Here is a 26695-nt window from a genome sequence, read left to right as displayed (position 1 = left end):
GCTTTTTTATGCAATTACATCCAATGTTAAAATTGGTAATACATAATTTACAAAGATTAACATCAAAACAATGGTCTATTTAGATATGCTCTCGTAAAAAGGAAATATATTAGCAGCATTTCTTCTCAGCAACCACACGGCCTATCCCCATGCAGACTAAAAAGAGTTCGTTATCTATATCTGAAACAAACGTAGTGCTTCTTTGGGGGATTTTTTTGTTGTTGTTTTTGTTTTGTAACCTTCCCCCCCCCGCCCCCAAAACTCTGGATTTCTATCAGCGATCGGGTGAAACGCTGCCGGTCTTTTCAGTTAATACAAAATAATCCCCCCCCGCCTGCCCACCCCAACCCCAGAATCGTTTTTAAAAAAAAGTCAGTAATTTTCTACACCAGTAAGAAAACAAAAACAAAAACTTTAAAAAAAAGGAAAAGAAAAAAGGAACCAACCCAACAACGCAAATTCTTCACACTTACCTAGAATTTGATTGTCTAAAAAATACCATTTTCTTTTTTTTTTCTTTTTCTTTTTTAGTCTTTCAACAAAAGAAAGATAAAATGGCAGAGCTAGTGTTTTCGCTTCTGGGCGCGTTCTCGTTATTATTTTTAAAAGGACTCTTTTTTTTTAGTGTTTAACACCATTTCGAGACGATGATCCCCCCCCCCCCTGTTTTGAACTAAATGGAGCAACTCAAAAAGGTTTTCGGACATGCGATTCCTTCCCCCGCCCCAACCTGTTTCCCACAACACGTGATGAGTATTTTATACTCGGGGTTTTTTTCCTGTACAATGCTTCTCTACAGTAAGAAAATATTCCAAACTATTTTCTTATTTGTCTTTTTTTTGTTTGTTTTTAATAAAATATGTTTTTTTCCTCAAAGGGCTTTCTTCTTCTTCTCTCTGCTTTTTTTTTCTCTTTAATTTTTTTTTTTAAATCGTCAGGTAAAATTTAAATGGAATGAGCCTCTCTCTCTCTCTCTTTTTTTGATCCAACTAAGAAGTAAAATAATAATTATAAGTTCAACAAGAATGTACAATCGGGACGAGCTTGGTCCGTCGGGAAAGAGAACACGGGAGTTTAGCTACCATATTGCTTTACGAGCACTCAGCAAAACAAAAAAAAAAAACCAAAAAAAAAGGGGGGGGGAGAGGTAAGATATATACAACTTGGCACATTTAAAAATGGGTTTTCTCTTAATAAGGACATCTAAAACAGGACCGTAATAGGCATATGGACGTCAAGAGAGACAGGAGCAAAGCCACGTGTAGAGTGTCAGTGTATGCCGAACTGCCAGCTCCCTTTGCCGGTCTCTGGCCTTTAAACAGAGGGACACTCCTTCCGGTGCGGCCATCGGGTGATGCTACCTGCAGGTACCGGGCCCAGTCATCGCCTCTGCAAGGAGACCCTCCTCTTCACTACAACCGAATGAGAGTCAAGGGGCGGGGAGTGGCAGGAGCATAAAATACACTGTCTCTTTGAGAGACGGACGCTTTAAGCTGTACAGTTATCATCTTTTTTTTTTGTTTTGTTGCTGTTTTTTTTTTTTAAAAAAAGAATGGAACACAAGAGTAGTGTTATCGGTGGGTAATAGTTTACAGCTCACAACAAATACTCGCTCAGAAATACTGCTTGACGGTTCATGTAGTGAAAGGTTTTCTCGTTTTTTGTCATTTGCCATTTTGACAGTTTTTTGTTTAATTTCCACAATACACTAGACACACAAGAGAACCACAGCTTGGGGGGGGGGGGATCGAAACAAAAGAAGAAAACCCAACGGGGTGGGCATGAGGGAGCTGGGATCTGCTTTATAAAAATTTCTCTGCAGCAAAAAAAGAAGAGAAAAAGTAAAAATAAAAATAAAAACGCCCTCTCCGCCACACCCCATGTCTTGGAACGGGGAACAAGTGCTTTGAGTCAACTGCTTTGCTGGGAGCTTCCGAGCAGGCCGGGCCGCTTCCATGCGATACGTCCGACGGGCCTCTGGCAGTCAAAGTGTTGCATTTCCTTGGACGTGTCTTGCGTGAGCCGCCCCCTGTGCCCCCGCAAGGGCAGCCTATGCTTTTGGCCCCTCCAGGCCTGGGCGCCTCCTCCTGTCCGCTGCCACGTGGCGTCCAATCGGCGGAGAAATGAACCGGGTGTACCGTGGGGGGGGGGGGGTTCCCACTAAGACCAGTTCCGAAACTGTTAACCCCCCCCCAATCTGGACGCCCCCCCCTTCCTCTGAGCAAGGGTGTCGGAGCCAAAAGAAATAAATTAAAAAAAAAAATCTGACCGTCTCCGACAAATGACCACAAGGTTTTTCCTTAGTACCTTAACATTGACAACAAGGCACGCCCAACACCACACACATCATTAAGAGCACTGCTGGGCGGGACGGGGCCGCCTGCCCGCCCGCCCAATCGCGTCGTCTAAGTGCTACAGAACCGTTTTGTCAGTTACCTTCTCCCCTCCTGGCCCCCCCCCTCCACACGCACCGCGAGGGGCGGGTGAGCGGTAAAACCATGCCCCTCTGTCCAGTCTCACGCACATCTGACAGCGCATCCCCAGGCCACAGCTTCTCTCTGGGAAACGGTGTCACTTCCGGTAGATGCTCTCTGGGAGACCCAGCGTGCGCCGCCGCAGCTTCCGCCCCGAGCCTTCCTCCAGCAAGTAGGTGACGTCAATGGCTGGAAAGAGAAGAGGAGGCCCTCAGGTGAGCGTTTCTCTTAAGGGTGAACTCTCGTTTCCATGTGCCGGGGAGATTCCCCAGGGAGATATGATATTGAGCCAGTTTGGTGTAGTGGTTAGGAGCGCGGACTCTAATCTGGGAGAGCCGGGTTTGATTCCCCCACTCTTCCACGTGCAGCTGCTGGATGACCTTGGGCAAGCCATAGTTCTGGGGGCTCTTTTTGTAGCAGGTACTCATTTGCATATTAAGCGACACACCCCTAATGTAGCCAATCCTCAAAGAGCTTACAGTAGCTCCTGTAAGAAGAGCTCTGTAAGCTCTTGGAGGATTGGCTACATTAGGGGGTGTGGCCTAATAAGCAAATGAGTTCCTGCTACAAAAAGAGCCCTCTGGCACAGCTGTTCTTGAAAAAGAGCAGTTTCTGTCAAGAGCTCTCTCAGCCCCACCTACCTCACAGGGTGTCTGTTGTGGGGAGGGGAGGGGAAGGGAAAGGAGTTTGTAAGCCACTCTGAGACCCCTTTGGGTAGTGAAGGGCGGGGTATAGGGTTGCCAAATATAGAAAACATACCGGCGGGGGAGCGTCCTGCTGGTCCGGGAGCCGTTTCCTGAAGCGCGCGCGCCGCCAGAACGTCACCGGAAGTGACGTCACACGCTGGGCGGGGCCACGCCATTTGAGGGGAAAACGGGGGGGGGGTTTGGCAGCCCTAGCGGGGTATGAATCCAATCTCCTCTTCTTCTTCTTCTATTGTGCCAGATTTCGACTGATGGGGCAGACACGATGGGGGGTTACCTTATGGAAGTGTCAGCCTCGGTTCCACATTTTCTGCTTGTGGGGGTCTCTGAAGGCACTAGGGTGCCCTTGGTGAGGAATGGGAGACTTCTGATAGCCCTTTGGTCTGATCAAGCAGGGCTGTGCTGATGTAGGGTGGTGCAGTGGCTCTGAGGATCAGACAAAAAACCTGGAAGACTTAATTCAAATCCCCACCCAAATCACAAGGCCCAGTGGGTGACTGCAGGCCCGTCACTTCCCTCTCAGGCTCACCTAACTCACAGGGTTATTCATTTCTACAGCCCATCTTGGTTTCGTGTAGTGGTTAAGTGTGCGGACTCTAAACTGGGAGAACCGGGTTTGATTCGCCACTCCTCCACATGCAGCTGCTGATGTAACCTTGGGTCAGTCACAAGCTCTGGCATAGCTGTCCTTGAAAAAGAGCCATTTGTGTCAGAGTTCTCTCAGCCCCACCCACCTCACAGGGTGTCTGTTGTGGGGAGGGGAAGGGAAAGGAGTTTGTAAGCCGCTCTGAGACTCCAAGTGAAGGGCGGGGTATAAATCCAATCTCTTCTTCTTCTTCTTCTCCCCAGGGGGGATCCAAGGTGGCTTACATAATTCTCCTCTCTTCCACCTTATTTGCACAACAACCCTGTGAAGGTCTGGGGAGTGCCCACGACTAAATGGTGGAGCATCTGCTTGGCAGGTGGAAGGTCTAAGGTTCAGTTTGGTGGTTCAGCCAGTTTAGTGTAGTAGTTAAGTGTGCGGACTCTAATCTGGGAGAACCCGGTTTGATTCCCCACTCCTCCACGTGCAGCTGCTGGTGTGACCTTGGGTCAGTCGTAAGTTCTTTCAGAGCTGTTCTCTCAAGGGCAGTTCTCGAGAGAGTTCTCTCAGCCCCACCTCCCGCACAGGGTGTCTGCTGTGGGGAGGGGAAAGGAAAAGAAACTGTTAGCCGCCCTGAGACTCCTTTGGGTAGTGAAGGGCAGGGCATAAATCCAATCTCTTCTTTTTCAGTTCCTGGCATCTCCAGTTAAAAGGATCAGGCAAGAGGTGATGTGAAAGGCCTCTTTCTTGGAGACCCTGGAGGGCCGCTACCAGTCTGAACAGACAGTATGGATCTTGATGGGCCAAGGGTCTGATTCAGTGTAAGGCAGCTTCATGTGTGGTCAGGTAGGCCAGGCTGAGAGTCTGTAACTGGCCCAAAGTCACCCAATGGGTGCGGTCAGACGGCGTGCCGGAGTGGTTTAAACTGCTCCAGTTCCAATCGGATTGTATTTGATCCAGGACAAGCGCAATCACATGGCCCTCTCTCGCCGCGGATCACATTGCTCCCGGGCGTCCACACGGCAGCGCGCGCCGGCGGTTTTAATTTTTTTATCAAAGGCGCTGCTCCTCCCGCTGCTGCTGCTGCCGCCCCCGCCACCACTCCAACATCTCCGTCTGATACCCTGATTGCTTCCTCCCCCCCTCCCCCCCCCCGTGGGGACTTGGGAGGCTGAAGGAAGAGGAGGAGGGGGAAGGAGGAGGCGGAGGCGGCGGCAAGAAGTAAAAGGAAGATGGAGGGAAGGGAAAGGAGGGGATGGGAGGAGTGCAAAGAGGAGCCGCCGCCGCGTTGGAGACGAAATTACAGGAGGCTGTCCCCGCCATGCAGCAGCAGCAGCAGCAGCTGGCTACGAGGACACGGGAAGAGCTGCAGGCAGCCCAGCCGCTTCCTGGGGAGGGCGCCCCACCACCACCACCGCCGCTCTTCTGGCCGAGGGAGCGGAGGGGCTGGCGCCGGGTTTTCCCCCTCCTGCTGCAGTTGCAGTGAGGGGCGGGGGGCCCTGGGGGTGGACTAAGCGCGCTTTCTCAGGGCTGGCCATAGAGCTTCCCTCCCGGCAGCCTAAAACTAAGCACCTTTTTTTTTTTTGTCTTACTAACACCAGGGTGAAGCTTCACCCAAGTACAGAAAAAAAAAAAAAAAATGGTGGGCGAGAAGCGGAAGCCTCGGGCTTCCCAGCGGAAGTGGCTCTACACCGGCGGAGAGCGATCAGACGGGGGAAAAGCGACTAGAACCGGAGCACTCAGGATGACACCACTTGGGTACCCAGTGGCAAACTACACCGGTTTAAGGGGTGTTTGCGACGGTTGGCAATGGTTAGGGACAGAAGGCTGATGTTGTGCGTGTGATCGCGCGTAAGTACTCCGTTTCTAACCGGCTTCGATGCCCCGTCTGAACTCACCCAATGAGCTTCCATGGCAGAGTGGGGAGCTTGGGTCTGATGGGTCCTAGTCTGACACTCTAACCACTGTACCACACTGTCAGCACAAAATTGAGAGGGCGGGGAGGGGGGAGAACCATAGAAGCCTCCTGGGGGAAAGGGCAAGTTAAAAATGTACGGGAAGACAGAGGCACTGTTCACACTAGTTTTGCGTACAGAAGCATCCCCTACCCTGCCACAACCGAGAAGACTGTGTTTGATCAAATCACGTCAGATTATCGGTGAGGAAGGAACCCTTCTCTCTGTTGTGGCCACGGGCTCCCTTAGAAAAGGTGAAGCCGCCTCCCCACTCCCCATTCTGGCACTGTTGAGGACGTAAGAGAACATAAGAGACGCCAATGTCGGATCAGGCCGATGGCCCGTCCAGTCCAACACTCTTGTGTCACACAGTGTCCAAAACCCAGGTGCCACCAGGAGGTCCATCAGCGGGGCCAGAACTCCAGAAGCCCCTCCCATTGTTCCTCCCCCCAAGCACCAAGAATAGAAAAAAATACACAGGAACCAACTTCGCCCCATTCCAATAAAACTTGCAAGATCACACGACACACTCCCGTGACACTCTACATGCCTTCCTGGGCTACTCCCAGTGCAGGGGCATTTAGGTGCCTGTGTCATGTTTTGGAGCCCTCCTCCATAGGAGCACACTCCCTGCACCCAGAAGATCGGGGAGGGAGAGACGTCAGAGTCTTTCTTTCTGTTGCTGTGCTCACTTTGATACTGGCCAGAAAGGTGTTGTTTTTAAGGCAGGGGAGCACACAGAAGTGCACAGCTTGGCCCTCACAGCATAGTGTGGTAGAGTGGTTATAAAGTGCTGGACTAGGACCTGGGAAACCCAGGTTCGAATCTCCACTCACGCCATGGAAGTCTGCTGGGGGTACCTTAGGCCAGTCACACGTACTCCCCCATACCTACCCCCACAGGGTTTTTCTAGTGAGGATAAAACAGGGGAGAGGAGAATGATGTAAGCGGCTTTGGGCTTCCCATCGGGGAGAAGTGTGGGATATAGAAGAAGAAAACAAAATTATAAATAAACAGACGAGAGGACCATCGCAAACCAGGAGAAGCCAAGGATGAATTTCAGGTGTGATTTAAAAAAAAAAACCCAAAAAACCCACGCTGAAATCTCTCAGATGAAATCTGTGCAAACCCCCCTTATCCCCTCTTGCAAAGTTTGGAGAAGCAACTGGGGCTGTTGGCATTACTCTGATCTGGCCAAGAACTTAAAGGGTTTTTGAAAGCTGCATTTTGTAACTCTCCTGTCCCCCACCCCACCCCCCGGCCAGGCCTGGATAGAAGATGCAGAAGCAGCAGCAGCAGAAGAGGAAGAAGAAAAGGAGGAGGAGGAGGAGGTTGGATTTATACCCCGCCCCTCACCAATGCTCCCTCTAAGCTGTGGAGTCCTGTGAGCAAAAATTCTACTTTCTGAGCTACTGGCATTAAAGTTGTGAGCAGGTGATTTGGCTGCTGCATAAATTAGTTTGCTCTGGAGCCATCCTTCCTGAGCTGAGACAAAAAAATGTGTGAGCCAGAGGTTAAAAAACTGTGAGCTAGCTCACACTAACTCAGCTTAGAGGGAACACTGCCCCTCACTACCCAAAGGCGTCTCAGAGCAGCTTACAAACTCCTTTCCCTTCCCCTCCCCACAACAGACACCCTGTGAGGTGAAAGAAGAGAAGAGATTGGATTTATACCCCGCCCTTCACTACCCAAAGGCGTCTCAGAGCAGCTTACAATCTCCTTTCCCTTCCCCTCCCCACAACAGACACCCTGTGAGGTAGGAGAGAGCTCTCCCGAGAACTGCCCTTGAGAGAACAGCTCTGAAAGAACGTCTACGACTGACCCAAGGTCACACCAGCAGCTGCATGTGGGGGAGTGGGGAATTGAACCCGGTTCTCCCGGGTTAGAGTCTGCGCTCCTAGCCACTACACCAAACTGGCTTGCAGGTGATTCCTTACCATTCTTCCCTGGGATTTTTTCTAGGAGGGTGAGGAGGATCTGGTTCAGCCTCTCCCGCTGCATGTGTCGGCGCTCCTCCGGGGTGCACGGCCGCCTGGGGGCAGGGCTGCTCTCCTCCGCCTTCTTGTCCGCCTCGCCGCTTTCCTGAGGGAACGCCTCCTTCTCCGGCTCCTCCAGGCTGGGCGCTTGCTCGCTGGGTGGCTGCTCCTGACTTGGGATCATGTCCTCCATGAGGGGAAGGGGGTCCTCCTCTTGGCCGAGGTCTTTGTTCTGGGACTTGGAGCGGTCGGATTTCCAAGATGATCTAAGGGGAGGGGGGAAAGACAGTCGTCCTCGGTACGTGACAGGGGATCACGGAGCACACTGGCTTCTTTCTCATACACAGAGGGAAGAGGATCGTGGGGTCAGAGTACATCACTCCTCGATGGAAGTGTCAGCCCAGTGTGTTCCAGCGGTTAAAAAAGAAGGCAAACTCTAAGGTAAGGAATGATCAGCAAAGGAGCCGAAAATCAGATGGCTGGTATTATAATGCCCCTGTATAGATCTACAGTGTGGCCTCGTTTGGAATACCGTGGGCAATTCGGGTCACCGTGTCTCAAAAAGGACATCGCAGAGCTGGAGAAAGCACAGAGGAGGGCGACCACGATGGTTAGGGGGTGGGAGCACCTTCTCTACGAGGAATGGCTGAAGAGTCTGGGACTTCTCAGTTTAGAAAAGAGACAACTGGGGGTGGGGGTGGGGCCATGATACAGAGGTTCATAAAATTATGCACAGGGTGGAGAGAGCTGACAAAAAGAATTCCAGAACTCGAGGGCACCCAATTTTGGTAACGGACAGTGGACTCGGGACAGACAAAAGGAAATACCTCTTTACATAGTGAATGCTTAAAATGTGGGATTCAGTACCAGAGGATGTCGTGAAGCCTACGGGGACAGACAGAAGATTAGACGAGAGAGGGATGCTCGGCTGACAGCCAGTGCCGGTGTCGAGGTTAGAGTTTCACACGAGGATCTGGGAGGCCCAGGTTCAAATTCCCACTCTGCCTGCTGGGGGTGACCTTGGGCGATCACACTCTTGGCCGAAGCCACCCCGCAGAGCTCGTGCGAGGATGAAACAGAGGAGAAAAGCCAACTTGGGTCCCCAGGGGGTGGAAGTGAAATGAACTAAAGGTCGTATCGCTTCTTGGCCTTTTGGCTAAGATCAAATGTGTAACAAAAGTTCATTATTTTCACGGCTGCTACAAGACCATCGCGGTGAGCAGCAGGAAGAGGGGCCCAAAGGAGTTAGCTGTTCCCCGTCAACGGCGGCAGCTGTTACAAAAGACCACGCGACCGGCACTGGCCAGCAGTACAGGGGAGAGAGAGACCCAAGCCTGTTTTTCTAGTTTCTGTCACCTGAGACCAGCCCCGTAGCTAGACGATTTTCTGGGGAGGGGGGGCATGACATTGAAGGACAGAAAGATGTGTGAGCGGACAGACAGGAGCTTCGCCATAAAGGCACAGGAACCAATCTGTGCTTTCCTCCTGTTTGACCCCCATTTTCTGTTCATTCATTCGTTGGTTCAGTCTTTGCGCCCGGCGGGCAGTGGGGGAGGGGAGGGGGGAGAGGGACCGGGAGATGGGGGCGCTGCAGATTTGAGAGGGGGCACTGTCCCCGCCCAGCTACAGCCCTGCCTAAGACACCGAGGAAAAGACCTTCAGCTGACAGCAGTCAAGCCGGTGGCCCAAACCCGACTCTCCACGTCTCTCTCAAGGACCAGTCGCTAGCCCCGCCCTCTCCCTGGAGATTAACTGCTTAGGTGCTGGAACGGTTTTGCTTGGCTTGCGAGTAGGATGCAAAGACTAGACGGGGTGGGGAAGACTTGACATGTTGCTTTGGAGGGGGAAAAAACGGTCCGTCCTCTCCCAGTCCCCGTCCCCCAAGAACTCAGCCCCAAGGACTCACCTGCCCCCGTTTCTCTTGTAGTTGTCTGGTACGTAATGAGGCTGCAAGGGAGAACAAATGGGATACTTAGAGCTCACGTGGAACCCCTCTACTGAAAACCAGGAGGGCTGCCCCCCCCCCCGGTCTTGTCATGAATCTGTGGCAGTGAGGTAGGTCATAAAACGGCAGAGTGAGGGAAAGGAGGGGGGGGTCTCGTGGCCCTGTGGCTGAGGGCCCACTCCTCTGCTCCATCCCAAAGTCTTGTGAAAAGTGGGGCAATACCACAAACTCCAGAGACTGGGGACAGAAGGCTGCCCAAACGAATCGATGGATGCTTGATGCAGGACAGGCAAAAGAAACCGACGTCTTTGCACATAGATTTGGGTGGGTAGCCATGTTGGTCAGAAGCGACAGAACAAAGTTTGAGCCCAGTGGCACCTTTAGGACCAACAAAGCTTAATTCTGGGTAGAAGCTTTCGTGCGGTATACGTTTTTTGCGTGCACGCGAAAGCTCGTGCCCAGACTTAAACTTTATGGGCCTTCAAGGTGCCACTGGAATCAAACTCTGGTATTTGCACAGTATATGAATAACGTAGGCAACTCCCTGCCACACAACGTAGTGATGGCCACCCAGCTTAAAGGGCTGATAAAGGCCAGCAGGCAAATTCATGGAAGACAGAGAGCTATAATGACTAAATGGTGTCTCCTTGTTCAGAGGCAGGATACCTCTGCATAGCTGCTGCTGGGAAGCAAAGGAAGAAGAAGAAGAAGAGATTGGATTTATACCCCGCCCTTCACTACCCAAAGGTGTCTCAGAGCGGCTTACGATCTCCTTTCCCTTCCCCTCCCCACAACAGACACCCTGTGAGGTAGGTGGGGCTGAGAGAACTCTGACAGACACTGCTCTTTTTCAAGAGCAGTTCTTATCAGAACTATGGCTTGCCCAGGTGCAAGTGGAGGAGTGGGGAATCAAACCCGGTTCTCCCAGATTAGAGTCCACACACTTAACCACTACACCAAACTGGCTCCTGAAGGAGAGGAGCGATCACCTTCATGCCCTGGGCTTGAGGGCTCTCTGGAGGTGCCAGGCTGGCCTCTGTGGGGAATGGGAAACTCGGCTAAACGGATCTTTGCTCCAAACCAGCAGGGTTCTTATATTATTAGCTGATGGAATAGTGTGAAACACCAACCCCCCCCCCCCCCCCAAAAAAAAATCCGTACTGTACATTAAGTCTGGGGCCCAAGTCGATGCTTCACTTTGACTAGGTTATGGAAAGTTTGCGTGTGCCTGGTGTTCTGCTTTGGTCAGCCACAGGGAGGGATCGAAAGCAGTTCTGTGGAGCCGCCGAGCCACACGCCTGACCACCGGAAGTCCTGCTCTCATCTTCTGCAACTGCAATAGGCGTTACCTGCCTGACTTTTACAGTCAGTCCTGCAGCCTTAAGGGCTTGGTTTCTGTGAGGCTCCCCCATCCCCGGAGCAGGCCCCCTGCCCTCTGGGGTTTCCCCAGATGGAAGGGAAGGGAGGAGACGGTCCCCGATCCGGCCTCAGGACTGGGAAGCTATTCTGGCACACTGGTCCTCTACCTCCCCCCTGGACTGGATCGTTCTGACCGCCTCTCTTTCCTTCTATTTATTTATCTTATATCCCACCCGATCGCACAAGTGGGCTCAGGGTGGCTCGCAACATATAAAAGGTTGGATTCTCCGTGCCAAAGAGTGTCTCAGTGGCTGCTGCGGCATGCACGCACGGCGCTGGACACAAGGGGGGAACCCCTTACCGAGAAGTCTCTCTTCGGGGTGAGCCTTTTGGGGAAATGGTCGAAGGCGTAGGACTTGGTGCACACGGGATAGCGGTTGCGGTGGATCTTGTAGAAGAGATGGGCCGATTTGTCGAGGCGGTAATCGCAGATGTAGACGTCCTGCTCCTTCACTCCCTTTGGCCGTCCTGCAGTTGTGGGGGTGGGGTGGGGACATTGAGAGTGTTTTCAGAAAAGACGACAGAGCAGCCGAGCGTGACTTTTTTCTTTTTTATGGTTTCAGAGGGTAGCTGTGTTGGTCTGCAATACGAGAGCTGGTAGCAACCAACGTGATTTCCAGGGTATGAGCTTTCGGGAGTCACGGCTCTGATGGAAGAGAAGAGGAGGGATGGGATTTATACCCGGCCCTTCACTACCCAAGTGAGTCTCAGAGCGGCTTACAAACTCCTTTCCCTTCCCCTCCCCACAACAGACACCCTGTGAGGTAGGTGGGGCTGAGAGAGCTCTGACAGAAACCGCTCGTTTTCAAGGACAGCTCTGTAACGATTTCATGTTTAACTGTGTGTGTGTGACTTTAAAAGTTTGGATGCATGGCTGTATGATAGTCTAGAGTAGTGGAAACAAGCAAGTGGTGTGATTGGTGAGTGAGAGAGGGGGAGGGGTTTTGGAAATGATTCTGTGTGGATGAGCAGATATGTCAGTCAAGAGTTACAGTTAAGACAGTTAGTGAGATGACAGTTGAAAGTTAGTTTTAGTTAAGTTCTGAAGTCTGAGAGAAGAAGGACACATCCCTGTGTGGGATAATTTGGTTCTGTGTAGTAAAAGAGTTAAGCAGTTTGTTCGTTTTAAGGTCTGAGAGAGAGAAGTCTTGTGTGTGTTATGAAAAGTTGAAGTATAAAGAGACAGTAACCGTGTATGGCCTAAAGGGAAAAAAGTATTACAAAGTTACATGCCCAGATCCCTGACAGTGGGAGAGAAAAGTGTGTGAAATATCAATAAATCTACTTTTATTTAAGATACCAGTTCTGAAATAAATTCTTCCAAGGAAACACATAGACCCTCGTGAACGCCTAAACCCTCGGTATACCTACCCAGTGAGAAATATTATAGTAAAAGGTTTGGAAAGCCTTATAAATTTCCTGGTGGCATCCGGAATACCCAGTAAAATAAAATAAAAGGAACACTTTTAAAGGGAAACAAGACCTCCCCAGTTAAGGGGACGTTACAAGCTCTGACAGAACTATGGCTTGCCCAAGGTCATCCAGCAGCTGCAAATGGAGGAGTGGGGAATCCAACCCGGTTCTCCCAGATTAGAGTCCGCACACTTAACCACGACACCAAACTGGCTCTGATGGAGGGTCTCTGATGAAGGGACCTCTGCATCTTACAATAGCACTACGAATAAGATTAGAATTTCAACAGCCAATCCCTATGCAAAAGAACCTCCTCAGGAAAGCTCCTCCATCAGCATGTCACAACCTGGGGAACTCCTACAAGATAATGACTCAGCCCTACCCCACCTTCCTGAGTAGATATAAATTACCTGCCTACCATTTTTCTTCTCACATGGACACAGAGAGTGTACTCCATCTTTCTGTGCTATACTTCTGAGGATGCCAGTCACAGCTGCTGGCGAAATGTCAGGTCCTACAATGCCAAGACCACGGCCATACAGCCCGGAAAATCTACAACAACTAAGGAGCTTTAACTCTTGGAAGTGTCTAACCCTGGAAACCTTGCTCTTCTGCTGCGGACTGACATGGCTCCCCACCTGAAACAACCTGATGTTCAGACAGTAAAGGTGTTCTCGGGGGACTCTTCGCCACCCAGGAATCCTTCTGGACAGTCAACTGCAAGAAATCAGACTTCTGCCTCCTTCCCTGGCTCAGCCCCAAACAGCAGTCCGGTTCTTCCTTCAGCCCCTGCCTGGGCTCGTAGAGTATGCCGCGCAGCTAGCAGCCACCAGCGATCAAGGGCATCCGTGCTTTTTTTACTCTAATCTATTTGTTATTTAAACTTCTACGTCTCACTGCTCAGCTTTCGAGGCAGCTCGCGCTCAATCGACAGCTAACAATGAGATCCAAAGGGTCCTCCTCCCTCACGGATGACCGTGGGAGAGTCTTGCCATGCTGGCAGTGAGGCAAACAGCAGGATTCCCCGCCCCCCCCGCAAGAAGCATCCCCCACAGCGGACCAATCTGAAAGAGGAGCAAGCAATGGCTTCCTAGTCTCCTGCCCTGCCCCTATCAGTGCTGACCCTGCAGCAAGACAATTGACTCTGTTGGTTAACACAGGAGGAACGGGGCAGGTAGATTCCTATGGACAGAAATCAGATGGAACTATCTTGCATACGCCCTTCTTGCAGGGTGAGCAGGATGCGTGGCCCACCAGGGGAGGCCGATCTGTGTTGACAGAGAAGGAACTGCCTTCCTCCATCCAAGGCATGAAGCCGGCAGTCTTCAAGCAGCAGTTGGATGAACGTGTGTTAGGGATGCTGTAGGTAGATCCTGCCTTGAACAGGGGTTTGGACTAGACTGCCTGTGTGGCCCCTTGGAACTCCATGGTTCTATTTGTTCCAAAGCTGCCCCTTCCCAGACCAGGGCTCTGCAGTCCCTCAAGAGGCCTACGTATTTTTAACAAAGACACCCAGTGCTCTTGCAATACGTCTGGGACTTCTGGTGTTAATTGTTCTAATCTGCCCAGAGCTGAGTGCACGTTCTTCTTGGTCTGAATTAAAACCAGAGGAAAACTTCACTCTTAACACCTGAAAAACATTCGCTTTTAGAATACAAGAACAATGGCCTGCTTCTGGAGGAGTTTATACCCCTGGGATTTCTGTGCAAATTCATTTAGCCAAGTGTACCTCCTCTGAGGCACAGGTTATTCTGCTGTAGATCAGGACTGACTATCAATTCTAGCTCGCCTCCTTGGGGTGCACCCTGAATAATGCTAACGAGCTTGAGCTTCTGGCTGCCAGACGATCGTAGGATCTCCTGGCTACACGACGCACGTGGAAACAATCAACCAAACAGTCCTTCTCAGGACTTACTTGGCAAGGGGTATAGGAGACTGCATCCGAATCTGCCAAATGAATACTGAGGGTATAAGCGAGTCTAAATGCCAATACTTTTCACATGCCATACAATAAATAAATAATAAATCCAATTAGCCATCTTGCTCCCATAAAAACTGACTGGAAGAAGGTAAACTCAGGAAAGCGACTCATCCAGAGACAAAACAGGGAGCCTCCTCTCATTCTGCTGTATCCCTGCATTGGTAGTGAGTGAATGATCCATGCCAGCGGAAACAAAACAAGGCCAGAGCAGTATACCATCCAGTCTCCTCTTTACACAAACGTCAAGGAAGCCTGTGTGGTTACCGTGTTACTCTCTTTCTCTCGTGCCAGCAGAGAGTTTGAGAATTCTTTGGTTCAGAACAGAGGGCATGATCTGAAGACACATGGAACCACCTTTGCTCCAGCCATGCAGGTCTTGCCTTTGGTCAGTGCCAGGAGGGGAGGCCGATTGCCTGGGAACCTTAAGTATGCCCACTGTGCTGAGTCCCGTGAAAAGAAGAGTAAAAGAAGCCGGCTTTGCACCCGGAGATGACGACTCGCCTTTGCAATAGGTGTAGAGATCCAGCACACAGCAGGTCCCCACCACTGCCTCCAAGGGGATGATCTCGTACAGCGGCACCCGGAACAGCTCGTTGTGGTAGAACTTGCGGGAGGGGGAGTGGTGCGTTTCGTGCGGACGGAAATAGTGGTGGCCAAATGCAAACCGCTCCTCTCTGGGAGAAAATGAAAGACAAGGAATGAGGTGTTAATGTTACAGATGCCCTGACTTGGGATGGCCCGATCTCGTTGGATCTTGGGAGCTAAGCAGATTTGGCCCTGGTTAGGACTTGGATGGGAGACCACTAAGGAAGTCCAGCGTTCTTATGCTGAGGTGCCGCCATGTTACAGACGTCTCCCTCAGCTGAGGGCTACCCCCCCCCCTTTCACAGTGCTGACGGCCACAGTCATCACAATCACACAGCAAAAGCGCAGAATACACCTTTGGGTAGAGAAATCAGAGCTATTTGTGAAACTTGGACAACTTTCCTATTTAGAAACTAATTCTTATTTATCCACAGTGGAGAAAATCTCCTGAAAAAGGCCATCAGCAGCTTCCACCAGTGTGTCCTAACACTCCTAACGGAAGCCTGAAATTAAAGGGGTCAAATAAAGTATTAGGCATTCAGCCGAATGCAACCACAGGGCCTGTAAAACGGAGATGTTCCACCAGGCCTATGGCTGAGGCGCTGGGGACCCAAATTATAATGGCCTCCCCGGCAGTGTTTCCTCTAAGATGCGTTAGTGTGAGCTAGCTCACAGTTTTTTTAGCCTCCGGCTCACACACTTTTGTCTTAGCTCAGGAAGGATGGCTCCAGAGCAAACTCATTTATGCAGCAGCCAAATCGCTCGCTCACAGCTTCAAGGCCAGTACCTCACAAGGTAGAATTTTTGCCCTCAAGACTCCGCAGCTTAGAGGGAGCATTGCTCCCTGGCTATGGCTATTCCATCTGCCTTATCTCCACTTTGCACTGTCTCATCTGCCCGGCCCCCTCCCTGTATTTTCCACACCTCCCTGTATACACATAAGGAGCCCTGGGAAAAGATGACATTTGGTGCCATCGAGGATGGCTTATGAGTATTAACTGAGACTGATTTTAAATTGCTATTAGGTTTTTAATTGGTTCATTGTAGGTTGTATACTGACGTAACCCACCCCTGAGCCTGCTTGTGGAGTAGGGCGGCCTGGAAGTCCAATAATAGATAAAAATACATAAAGGCTGCGGTCACACACACTAAATAATCCACTTTCAACCCACTTTCAGTGCACTTTCCAACTGGATTTTGGCAGTTCACACAGTAAAATCCAGTTTGAAAGTGCACTGAAATTGGATTAAAGGTGGATTATTCAGTGTGTGTGACCGCGGCCAAAGAAAGCCCAGGCTACATGAACAGCAGCAACCATGCAAATCACCAGACCATGCAAATACACCTATTTTGCATAACTAACTGGAATCCCAAGTTTGGGATTCGAGGACACAGAAAGGCGGGAGGGTTTTGTGAACCAAATTTCAGATGGCTGTCTGGGTTTTGGGTGATTCCCTCCCCCCCAAATGTGCTCAGAGGCTCCGCTTCAAACCTTGACATTGCTGTAGAGTTCCGTTCTTCACACCTGACTGACCTGAACTTCAGCATCCTATTCTAGTGGCATACAACAGCAAAGCACAGCCATACGTAAAAGAAAGTCAAGATGCAACCTCATCTATGGGGAGAGACAGACCTAGTTTTCACCGACAGGGATCAATCTATGCCTGGGCTTGGACCACTTCAGAATGCAGGTGAAGCTTCCCCCCGAGGAAAATCTAAACCAGACTCACTGGGACAGTCAGTCATCCTAGGAAAAGTTGGGAGGCAGCAGGAAAAGAGGAAGATCCAACCGCGGCCCTCCCTTTGCAAGACCTGAGCAAGGCTGTCAACGAAGGACGGGACATTTTGGAGGTCGGTCATTCATTCATTCATTCATTCATTCATTCATTCATTCATTCATTCATAGGGCTGCTTGTAAGTTGGAAGCAACTGGACCAGGCCAGTAGCTACGGTGGGGTTCTTTGGGGCTCCGCCCCCTTTCTTAAAGGCACAGCCCCACAAGAATTTCGCCTGTAAATGCTTTTTTTCAATCATTTTAAAACATTTTTTTTAAAGGCATATGCTCTTTTAAGCAGAGTGGGGTGCTATAGTTGACTAATTCCTGCACTGAGCAGGATCCCCTCTAGCTCTGTGTCAAGAAACTGGTCTCCTTTAGGAGAGTTTAAGAGCCGAAGTGTTTAGCTTTCTTGACTACACCCCACCTGCTGGCTTATCAAAACTGTTGCTTCATCTGGCAGAAGTGATTTAACTTGCGGCGGTTGAGAACTGTCATCCAAAGGGGTTGACGGCTTGCAATTTAGAGCTCTACCCTGGTAACAGCTTTCTGTTGGCTAAATGGCTTTTCCTTCTGCACTGAATATTTCAGCCCCACCGGGGGGGGGGGGAGTTGCCCCACAAGCCACAAGATCCTGGCTACGGGCCTGAGAATGAGTGAGAGATTACTGGCGGGGAAGGGGTGTGTGAGCCAGCCAGCTAGCTGGTCAGCTTGCGTATGGAAAGAAACAAAAAAACCCATATAGTCCTGTGACCAGCTGCCTCCTAATGCCTTCAGTGTTTGAAGGAAGAAGTCTGAGAAGGTCCCTCCGGCATTATTCTGCAAGACTTCCACGGAGTTATTAGTCTGTGTTAAGTGCTGTCAAGTTGCTTCCAACTGATGACGGACACTATGAATGAATGACCTGTGAAACATCCTATTGTGAACAAGCCTTCCTCATGTCATACAAACTGAGGGCTGCAGCTTCCTTAACTGAGTCAACCCATCTCATGTTGGGTCATTCTCTTCTCCTGCTGCCTTCGACCATTCCTAGCATGACTGTCTTCTCCAGTGACTCTTGTCTTCTCACAAGGTGGCCAAACTGCGATAGCCTCAGTTTGGTCATTTTAGCTTCTAGGGAGAGTTCGGGGTCGATTTGGTCTAGAACCCACTTATTAATCTTTCTGGTAGTCCACCGTATCCACAAAACTCTCTTCCATTTCAAATGAATCAATTTTCCTCCTGTCAGCTTCATTCATGATCCAACTTTCACATCCACAAATATTACGTTTACACAAGACTAGAAACAGAGGCTAAGAAGTCTTGCTCTGGGGCATCTGTACAAACTTTTGCTTAAGAGCTTACTTTTCATTTTTCCAGAGTTTTTCAATACGGAAGATGTCGAGCCTCTCTCGGTTGATGTGGGACAGCAGGCGATATGACTGCCGGACCGGGTGGCCATCCGGGGTCCTTCGGCTGTCTCGCATCAGGTACACACAGTCGCCTGTCATAAAAACATAAGATGAGCCCTGCTGGGTCAGACCAATAGTTCATCTCGTCCAGCATCCCGTCTCACACAGCGGCCAACCAGTTCCTCTGGAGGGCCAACAACAGGGCACAGAGGCCGAGGCTTTCCCAGATGTTACCTTCTGGCTCCGAATAGAACAAATTGTTTCGATACAGCAGAAAACATATGCAAAACCTTAACAAACGGAGAACCAATTGGGGAAAGCGTATTTAGGATATTTACATTTTGGCATTCCAACAAGCTGAGGGCAGCTGACACGAAAATGGAAACGAGACAATCGTAACAATTTAAAGAATTATAAAACTGCAAAAATTTGCCGTTAATCACAATCACCTCTTCCAAATACCACTCAATCGCAAATGTCAAGGCCAGAACAACCATGATCTGCAATCTTTCTGAGAGCACAAACAAAACAAAACAGTAGGATTCTGGCAAATTAGTCTCCAGGCATGGGGGCTGTTTCAAAGGAGAGGAGCAACTACACAAAAACACAAAAACTCTGACTTCTGGCTAAGATGACTACATGAGATGGCAGAATGGGTCGCCAGAAACCTCTGAACTGACCCAAATGCATGCATGGGTCTCCACCAGGAGAGGTGAGTGGCACATCCGAATGCATGTGCACCTGCACACCATATATCGCTTTGCAGAAGAATTTTTCTAATAACCACAACGCCCTAGGTCTGTTAGAGAGCTGAACAGATTTTTAGCTTTCAGGGTGGTGGAGGAACCTTACAGGAAAGAGCCACAGATTATGCAGTAGAGCACAGGTTCCATACGCAAAAGGTCTCAGGTGCGATCCCTGCATTGCCAGTTAAAAAGGATTCTCAAACAAACAGGTGACGGAAACAACCTCTTGGAGAACCATTGCCAGTCAGAGCAGACGATGCTAGGCTACAGGGCCAGTGTCCTGACGCGGGACGAGGCAACTTCACACAAGCCTCGGTACCCCTCCCAGTGAGTGTGGAAGGCTCCAGGACTTCAGGAGAGATTCAAGGGTCCTTTGGGGTACCTCTCACCGAACTCCAAAGAGAACAGACACCTACCTTGGCGAAGCAAGAGGTCATCCCGTAAAAGGCAGATGAAATAAACGCAACCGGGCTGGGCGTAATGAGGCCGGGGAATCATAGGTACCTCCTGGGAAAGAAAAGAGCAAACGGGTTAGAAGTACCACCCCCAAAGATGTCAAGTTGTATACAGATGAGACACATTTAGGGGGGGGGGGGAGGTTAGCTGCAGAATTAGAAAAGGCCCCAAGACCTCACAATGTATGACGGAAGGGTAGCAGTATAGGAAGGTCTCACTTTTAACTTCCGTTCTGCTAAGTAAGGATACACTGCTTTTACACCAGTGAAACCGACCTACTGCCCTGAGGAACCATGGGGACTGTAGTTTTGTGAGAACACGGAGAATCCTGATGGCCACCGAACCACAAACCCTTGAGAGAAGACCCTGCAAACACAGAGGAGTCCACTATCCAGATCTTCACACGCAAAAAGAGAAGGCACGCATCAGGCTGCCCAACTGCCTTGCAACCAGTCCTGTAGCCACAGTGGGGCATCTCGGGGCCTGCCACTTCCCTCCAAAGCCCCCCGACTTCCTATCCCGTCCAGCCCCCCCCCACTTCCATTTTTTAATTTTATTTGTGGTGCTCACTTGGTGCCCTATTTGTGGTGCCCTGACTTATTTAAAGCCCCCCCCCCCCAATTTAAAAATCCTGGCTACGGGCCTGCTTGCGTCTAGACAACTGGAGACGTCTTACCCTGTCCACCGTGCGGGGTTCACACTGCTCGCACAAGTAGTGCTCGACATCAGAGTTCACTCCCATGCAGTCACAGTGCTGCCAAACCTGTTAGGGGAAACCACCAGATCAGAGAATGGGGTACGGGAAATCCATCTCCCCCAACGAGCACCAGAACAGAAAAGACAAGAAGCTGTAGCCTGTTAGTTGCGTAGTTGTGGGTAGCTTTGTTGGCCCTTTACTGGAGCTAACCAAAATAATAGAAGGCAGTGTGCAAGCTTCTGTGTTCTCCAGAACTCTTCAGCGGGCTGCCCAAGGAGGTCAGGAAGGCTCCCGTTCTCATGGCCTTCTGCAAAGTATGCAAAACTGAATTGTTCCAGAGGGCTTTTCTACGCAGGCTACAGGCGGTACTATAGAAAAGGGCTTCACCAATTTACTTGCATAAATTAATTGGGGACTGCCGTCTGTATTAGTTAGTGTTGTAAAGCTTGCTGTGGGTTGGATCCTATTGTGTAATAATGTGTCCTGTTAATATTCGTGCTTTGCTTCTTCTCAGTTTCTCAGTCTTCTGGTAGGTTCCACAACCCGACTCTTATCTTATTGGCTGTCCCGTCTCGTTGACTGCAATTTGACTCATTCTGTGTAATCTGCCTTGAATCCCAGTGAGAAAGGCGGACCGTTAAGTAAAGTAAATAAATAAATGTGGTTGTTTTTTTAAAGGAGGGGAAAAGAATAAAAAGCAGAGCCCCGTGAAAATATATGACAGAGCTTTGCAGATCTTCCAGGCTAGCATGAAGGCGCTCACAGGCAGGCAACAGAGAGACCACCTGTCTTGCCTGGAGGAGCCACATACCTTGGTGCTGACTCCACTCACATTAGTCAGTACTGGGCAAGGTGGACTCAGCACACGGCAGCTTCATGGGAGGGGCCGTGGCTCAGGGGTACAGCATCTGCTCAGAATGCAGAAGGTCCCAGGTTCAATCCCTGGCATCTCAAGTTAAAAGGACCAGGAAGTAGGTGACTTGAAAGACCTCTGCCTGAGGCCCCGGAGAGGGGCTTTAGCTCAGTGGCAGAGGTTCCCCTTTGTGTGCAGAAGGTCCCAGGTTCAATCCCCGGCATCTCCAGTTAAAAGGACCAGGAAGTAGGTGATGAGGAAGACCTCCACCTGAGACCCAGGAGATCCGCTGCCAGACAGAGTAGACGATACTGGCTTTGATGGACCAGGGGTCTGATTCAGCGCAAGGCAGCTTCATGTGTCCTCCCTGGCCCCCCTTCCCAAAGGAGGTACAATCTGGAAGTCTTCAGTGAGAGAGGCATGGTCACCCCCCCCCTTGCAGGGTGAAGCTTCTGCTTTAGAAATGGAGGGGTACCAACACCACTGCACCTGCCTCTTAACCCAAGGGGCGGGCATTCAAGCAGAGGCTGAAACGGATGGGTATTGCAGCTGTGCGTGCAAGAGGATCTGGGAGGGAAAGGGTTAAGAGAATCCTCTCACTGGGGTACACGTGGCAGTTGGCCCCGCCCTCTCATGGGTTAGATGTCCAGCCTCTTTGGCCCTTGATTGCTTTCTGTGCTTCATCTTATATAGGACCTCTCTTCTTCTCTCTGACCTGGACTTGGAGCTGTAGCAAGTTAACCTTTTTTGAAGTTAATCTGCTCACAGTGTTAAATGTACCTACATGAATACGTCATGTAACCTGTGCTTCTACTTATGTAAGTCAAGTTTCTCTCTCTTGTTACCGCCGGAGTCAGATCGTCTTTATAATCTGTTTGAACAGCATTTCCCCCTTAACTAGGAAATGCAGAGGATTAGGAATACTGTGCAAAGCTTCTGTGCTTCCAAGGCAAAATTGATTTTTTTTTACAGTTAACCCAATAGAAACTTACTGTCACGGCAGGAAAACGCTGGCCACCTTTCTAGGCCTGACTAATATGTGCATAGGAAGGGCAGAAATAGGCAGACCCTAAATTAGTTATAGAGGGGAGGGAATTGGCCAAAAGACAGTTATGGAACAGAGTGCTAGCTAAGGACCCCTCCTGTCCAGCGATTAGGGCGGCTCTCCTCATGCAAATTTGGACATCCCTGCCTGCTTTCAGAGTCAGTGGATGGAGTAAGCCTTGCTCAGTTATCCTCCCGCACTGATGGGCAACTGTAATTTCTAGAGTTCCTCACAGGAAGGAAGGAAGAGCCAGTGTGGGACTGAAGCATGTTAACCAGCTGTCATTCAACCTTGAAGACAGAGAGATGTAAGGAGGCCCTCTAGGGACACATGTGAGAACTGCAGCTCTGTCAAGCAAGACGGTTTCTGCGTCTCACCGGGAGTTTGTTTGTCTTAAAGAAGAGGAGGTTGGATTTATACCCCGCCCTTCGCTCTGAGTCTCAGAGCGGCTTACAAACTCCTTCCCTTCCCCCTCCCCACAACAGACACCCTGTGAGGTAGGCGGGGCTGAGAGAGCTCTTCTCTTTCAAGGACAGCTCTTGTCAGAACTATGGCTTTGCGCAAGGACATCCAGCAGCTGAAAGTGGAGGAGTGGGGAATCAAACCCGGTTCTCCCAGATTAGAGTCCGCACACTAAACCATGGCACCAAACTGGTGCTCCCTGACATTGGTTTCAATGGGCATTTCTTGATGGGAAACAAATGTGGTCTCTATGCAGTTAAGAACGCGGCCCATCTACCGAGGGTGAGGAGTGTGAGGAGTGGGCGGTCCGGCAGCCTCACCATGCACTTGTCGCACTGGATCATGAGTCCTTCGTCTTTGTACAAGCCGCAGATGCACCGGATGACGTCCTCGTCTTTCTCGTGCCCGCTCTCCTTCTCGCACATGGAGGTCTCGCTGCTGTCTGCCTCGCTCGCCGTCTCACCCACGATCTCGTCGATCTGGGCGGCCGCCTCGTGGCGGGCATTGTAGTAGGCCTTCCGGAGCCGGCAGACGTCCCGCCCGATCGGCGATTTCCTGCCGTAGTATTTCTAAGAGCGAAACAGAAGGCCAGCGATCGAACAGATAAGAGGAAGTACCTCAAGTCAAGTTGCAACCGACCTTCGGCAACCCTAGCCAAGGGGCTTCCAAGGCAAGTGAGCAGCGGAGGTGGTTTCCCCACGGCCTCCCTCTGCCACGTCTTCCTCGGTGGGTCTCCCATCCAAGTACTGACCCTGCTTCGCTTCTGAGATCGGGCTGCACCAAGCTGCCTTCCCTCCAGGCTCCATGATTAGCAGAATAAATCACGCACAATATAAATTACGCACGTTAAGCTGGGCTATTTTTGGGCAGGAACGCAGAGGAACGGAGTTCCGGCTGGCTCCTGATTTGGCCACACCCAGCAGGAACTCATTAGCATAAAGGCCACACCCAACAGCAGAAACTCATTAGAGTTGGCTACCGTAGGAGTGTGTGGCCTAACATGCAAAGTAGTTCCTGCTACAAAAAAATAACTCTGGGTTTTGACAACAAACAAGGTAAACAGAATAAGAAGCAAAAGGTGGGTATGGCTGGATGACCACACTTCTGGTAACATGGGGCTACGGCCTAATATGATAATGTGCTGTGCTGTCAAGGGTGTGGCCTAATATGCTAATGGTTTCTGCTGTTGGGTGTGGCCTTTATGCTAATGAGTTCCTGCTGGGCTTTTTCTACAAAAAAAGCCCTGACGTTAAGTATTTAACCTGTTCATTTTGTGTGGGTCACAGAATTCAATTTCTTTCTTTTTGGGGGGGGGGGAGGTGCTGATTTCTGTTGGGCACCAGCTGTGCCACAAGCCAAAGCAGCCGCCGAGGACACGTGGGACGAATTACCCCAAGGGTCCCCCCTCTGGGAAGTCATTCTCCCCGCCCCAACGGCTCACAATCTGCCAGGAGAGAACTCGGATTAAAAATGACGACTCCAACCACTGAGCTCTCGTGTCCCACCAGAAGACATCCAGACAGCTGGTTAAGGATTCTGACTTTCTCTGCTTCACAATGAGAGGCCCAGCTAAAGACCACGAGGCTGCTCCTGGCCTATCACGGGGTTGGTTTTCATCCCACCTTAGCTACCAAAGCTGGGGGGGGGGGGCGAGGGGGGGAGGAAGGGAGGCAAAGAAGTCAGTTGCAGGAAAAGTATAGGAGCTCTCGATGCATCTTGCCACTGCAGAGCAGGCAGGACCAAGATGGGGGGACAGGGTGAGACGGGAGCTCCTCCCACCGGCAGGGGCAACCCCCTCGCTCGCTCCTTCCTCCGTGGACAGAGGTCTGGACACTCCTGCCCACCGGACTCAGCCTCACCTCGGCGTTGCGGAAGACCTTCAGCATGTCACCGTCGAAAGCTTCCACGGTTTTGTAGTAGCCCGTCAGGATCTGCTTCTCGATGGTGGCGAGGTCGAGAGGGTCGGAAATCTTCTCGTAGTAATCCGCATTCCTGAATGGGGGGGGGGGAGACACGGGAAAACATGCCCACGTCACTCCCCGGGTGCCGAACCGACCTCCCAGAAGCCCGGGAAGAGCCTGGGGCTCTCCTCTCCCTCCTGCCCCTGCCCCACAGACAAAGACCTACTTTTTCTTCGGGGGAAGATTCAGCAGCGGAGCGGCGAGCGCCTGCCGGGAGGAATCTGCGAGGGAAGCAGAGAACAGCTGTCACCACGGGGAGGCTCTCAGGTTTGGGGACGGGGGACTCTGCTGGACAGCTTATTCTTTTTGCGGGGGAGCAGGGGAAGAGACCCCCCCCCTCCAGCCCACGTGCCTGCCTCTTGCCTCGATCTCCCTCTCCCCTAGCCAATGAATGAAGAAACTTGCCATCGAGTTGCGGCCAACTCATGGCAGTGCACTCATGGGCGCTCACGGCGGGAGACATTTAGAAGTGGTTTGCCATGGTCTGCCTCTGCGTCGTGACTCAGAACGTCCCTGGGGGGGCCTCCCAGCCAAGTACTAACTGGGACCAGCCCTGCTTAGCTTCCCAGCTCTGATGGGCTCGGCTTGAGCCAGCCTGTTCAAGCAGCTGCCCCCGAGTCCATAAGGAGGGCAGAAAAAGGAAGGAATGGGTGGGTGGGGGCGACGGCTGTGCCTCGAGAGCTGGCCTCTTCCCACCCACCCCCCAGGTCATCTTTATCTGGTGGTCCTGGCCCTCCAGCCCCAACGACCACATTCCCTCATGATGCTGAACTTCCGCACGTTTGTGTGGTATCAAAGAAACAAAAGAACTGAGACTAGGGTAGAAGAGAAGATGAGATTGGATTTATACCCCAGCCCTTCACTCAGAGTGGCTTACAACCTCCTTTCCCCTCACCTCCCCACAACAGACACCCTGTGAGGCAGGTGGGGCAGAGAGAGCTCTTTCGAGGACTGCTCGGGAGAGAACAGCTCTGAGAGAACTTGTGACTGACCCAAGGTCACACCAGCAGCTGCATGTGGAGAAGTGGGGAATCAAACCCGGTTCTCCCAGATTGGAGTCTGCGTTCCTAACCACGACACCGAACCGGTAGCTGAGAGCCACTGGGAGCGGCATGGGAGAGGGACAGTTAGACGCCCCGAATCAGAAGGGGAGGGAGCGAGGCTGGCCCATCCTACAACTGAGCTACCTAACCCTGACCCTGAACGCTGTCGGAGAGAAAGAAACCGGCCTTCTGGAACTCGCTGCCAAAACCCGGAAACCCCCGCCACCGAGCGCACCCCTTCCCCATTGTATACCCGGCCCTGTCACGCTGGAGGCCGCTAAACGCTCGGCTCTGGCCTTCGGTGCTCTGCTGCCGTCACCTTTGTACGAGATGATGCCGTCGCAGATCTCCTTGAAGATTTGCGCGAGGCGGGCGGCTCGCGCCACCTCCAGGTTCTCCTCGGCTGCAGCCAGCCGCCGCGTCCGCACGGAGCGGGAGGTCTGCAGGGCGGAGAACTGGGTCATGAAGACGTCTGGGGGGGGAAGAGAGGAGGGTGGGGGAAAGAAAGGCCTCTTAAGCACAAAAGCCTGTCTTGTTCCTCTCCTTCAAGCGATACGGGTCTTCAGGGACTTAATGAAATCTGGTAGTATTAACCCCGGCCCGCCCCCGTTGATGCGACCAGAAACTTTAACTGGGCCTTCGAGACGATTAAGTAAACCACTGAACCATAAAATGGGAATGAGAGCAAGGCAAACCTCACAGGGCTGTCGTGGGGACAACAAAAGTTGCGAAGCTCCATATACTGTGAGCCTGCGAAGCTCTATATATTGTGAAGGCTCCATGGGAGCTCCTGAAATTTGGTGCTGGCCGTTACTGGCTTTAAAAGGGGTTTAAACACAAATGGCCCCAGTCACACTGTACACCTTAAAAGTTTTGTTTGCAAGAACTGAAGCAAGGGGGAATCAATTGCTTGGGGGGACATCCGTTAGCCACAACAGGTAAATGGTGCTTCCAAGTTTCAAGGGCAATTTGCCAGAGAGCACGGACTGCCGGAGGGACGAGACTGAATAAGTCACTTGGCCTTCCTTGGGTTCTCTTGTTGGCCGTTGTGAGAAACAGGAAGCTTAGCTAGACGGACCAGGGCTTTTCTGGTGTTCCTTGGGCTTCAGAGAGTAAAAGTTGAGGGTGCTTTTTGTCTAATTGCTTGAAAGTCATCACACGCGGAGCTACCTTATACTGGATCAGCCCAGAGGTCATTTCGGGGGGGGGGGGATGGGGGTTCCCCGGGGGGG

General features: G+C 51.2%; 1 protein-coding gene across 3 annotated transcripts in view; it reads right to left on the bottom strand.

Annotated features, from left to right (window-relative positions):
• ASH1L (ash1 (absent, small, or homeotic)-like (Drosophila)) overlaps positions 1-26695 on the bottom strand; it is a 112511-nt gene that overhangs the window by 3265 nt on the left and 82551 nt on the right. For 2 of the 3 annotated variants that reach the window (XM_015422147.1, XM_015422163.1), the window contains 12 exons: positions 25783-25935; positions 24587-24641; positions 24319-24451; positions 22780-23028; positions 20079-20165; positions 19363-19453; positions 18154-18292; positions 14952-15124; positions 11358-11524; positions 9599-9639; positions 7654-7958; positions 2211-2663 (listed from right to left, as the gene is read on the bottom strand). In XM_015422147.1, the coding sequence (XP_015277633.1) occupies positions 2572-2663; positions 7654-7958; positions 9599-9639; positions 11358-11524; positions 14952-15124; positions 18154-18292; positions 19363-19453; positions 20079-20165; positions 22780-23028; positions 24319-24451; positions 24587-24641; positions 25783-25935 (1685 nt within the window). In that variant the 3' untranslated portion in view covers positions 2211-2571. Of the gene's footprint in view, positions 1-2210; positions 2664-7653; positions 7959-9598; positions 9640-11357; positions 11525-14951; positions 15125-18153; positions 18293-19362; positions 19454-20078; positions 20166-22779; positions 23029-24318; positions 24452-24586; positions 24642-25782; positions 25936-26695 lie in introns of those variants that run through there. The other variant, XM_015422155.1, reaches the window with a different exon arrangement.

This window comes from Gekko japonicus, unplaced genomic scaffold (genome assembly GCF_001447785.1).
Source record: "Gekko japonicus isolate JY-2015 unplaced genomic scaffold, Gekko_japonicus_V1.1 scaffold1009, whole genome shotgun sequence".
Taxonomy (NCBI): domain Eukaryota; kingdom Metazoa; phylum Chordata; class Lepidosauria; order Squamata; family Gekkonidae; genus Gekko; species Gekko japonicus.
This window is presented reverse-complemented; position numbering and strand designations above follow the sequence as displayed.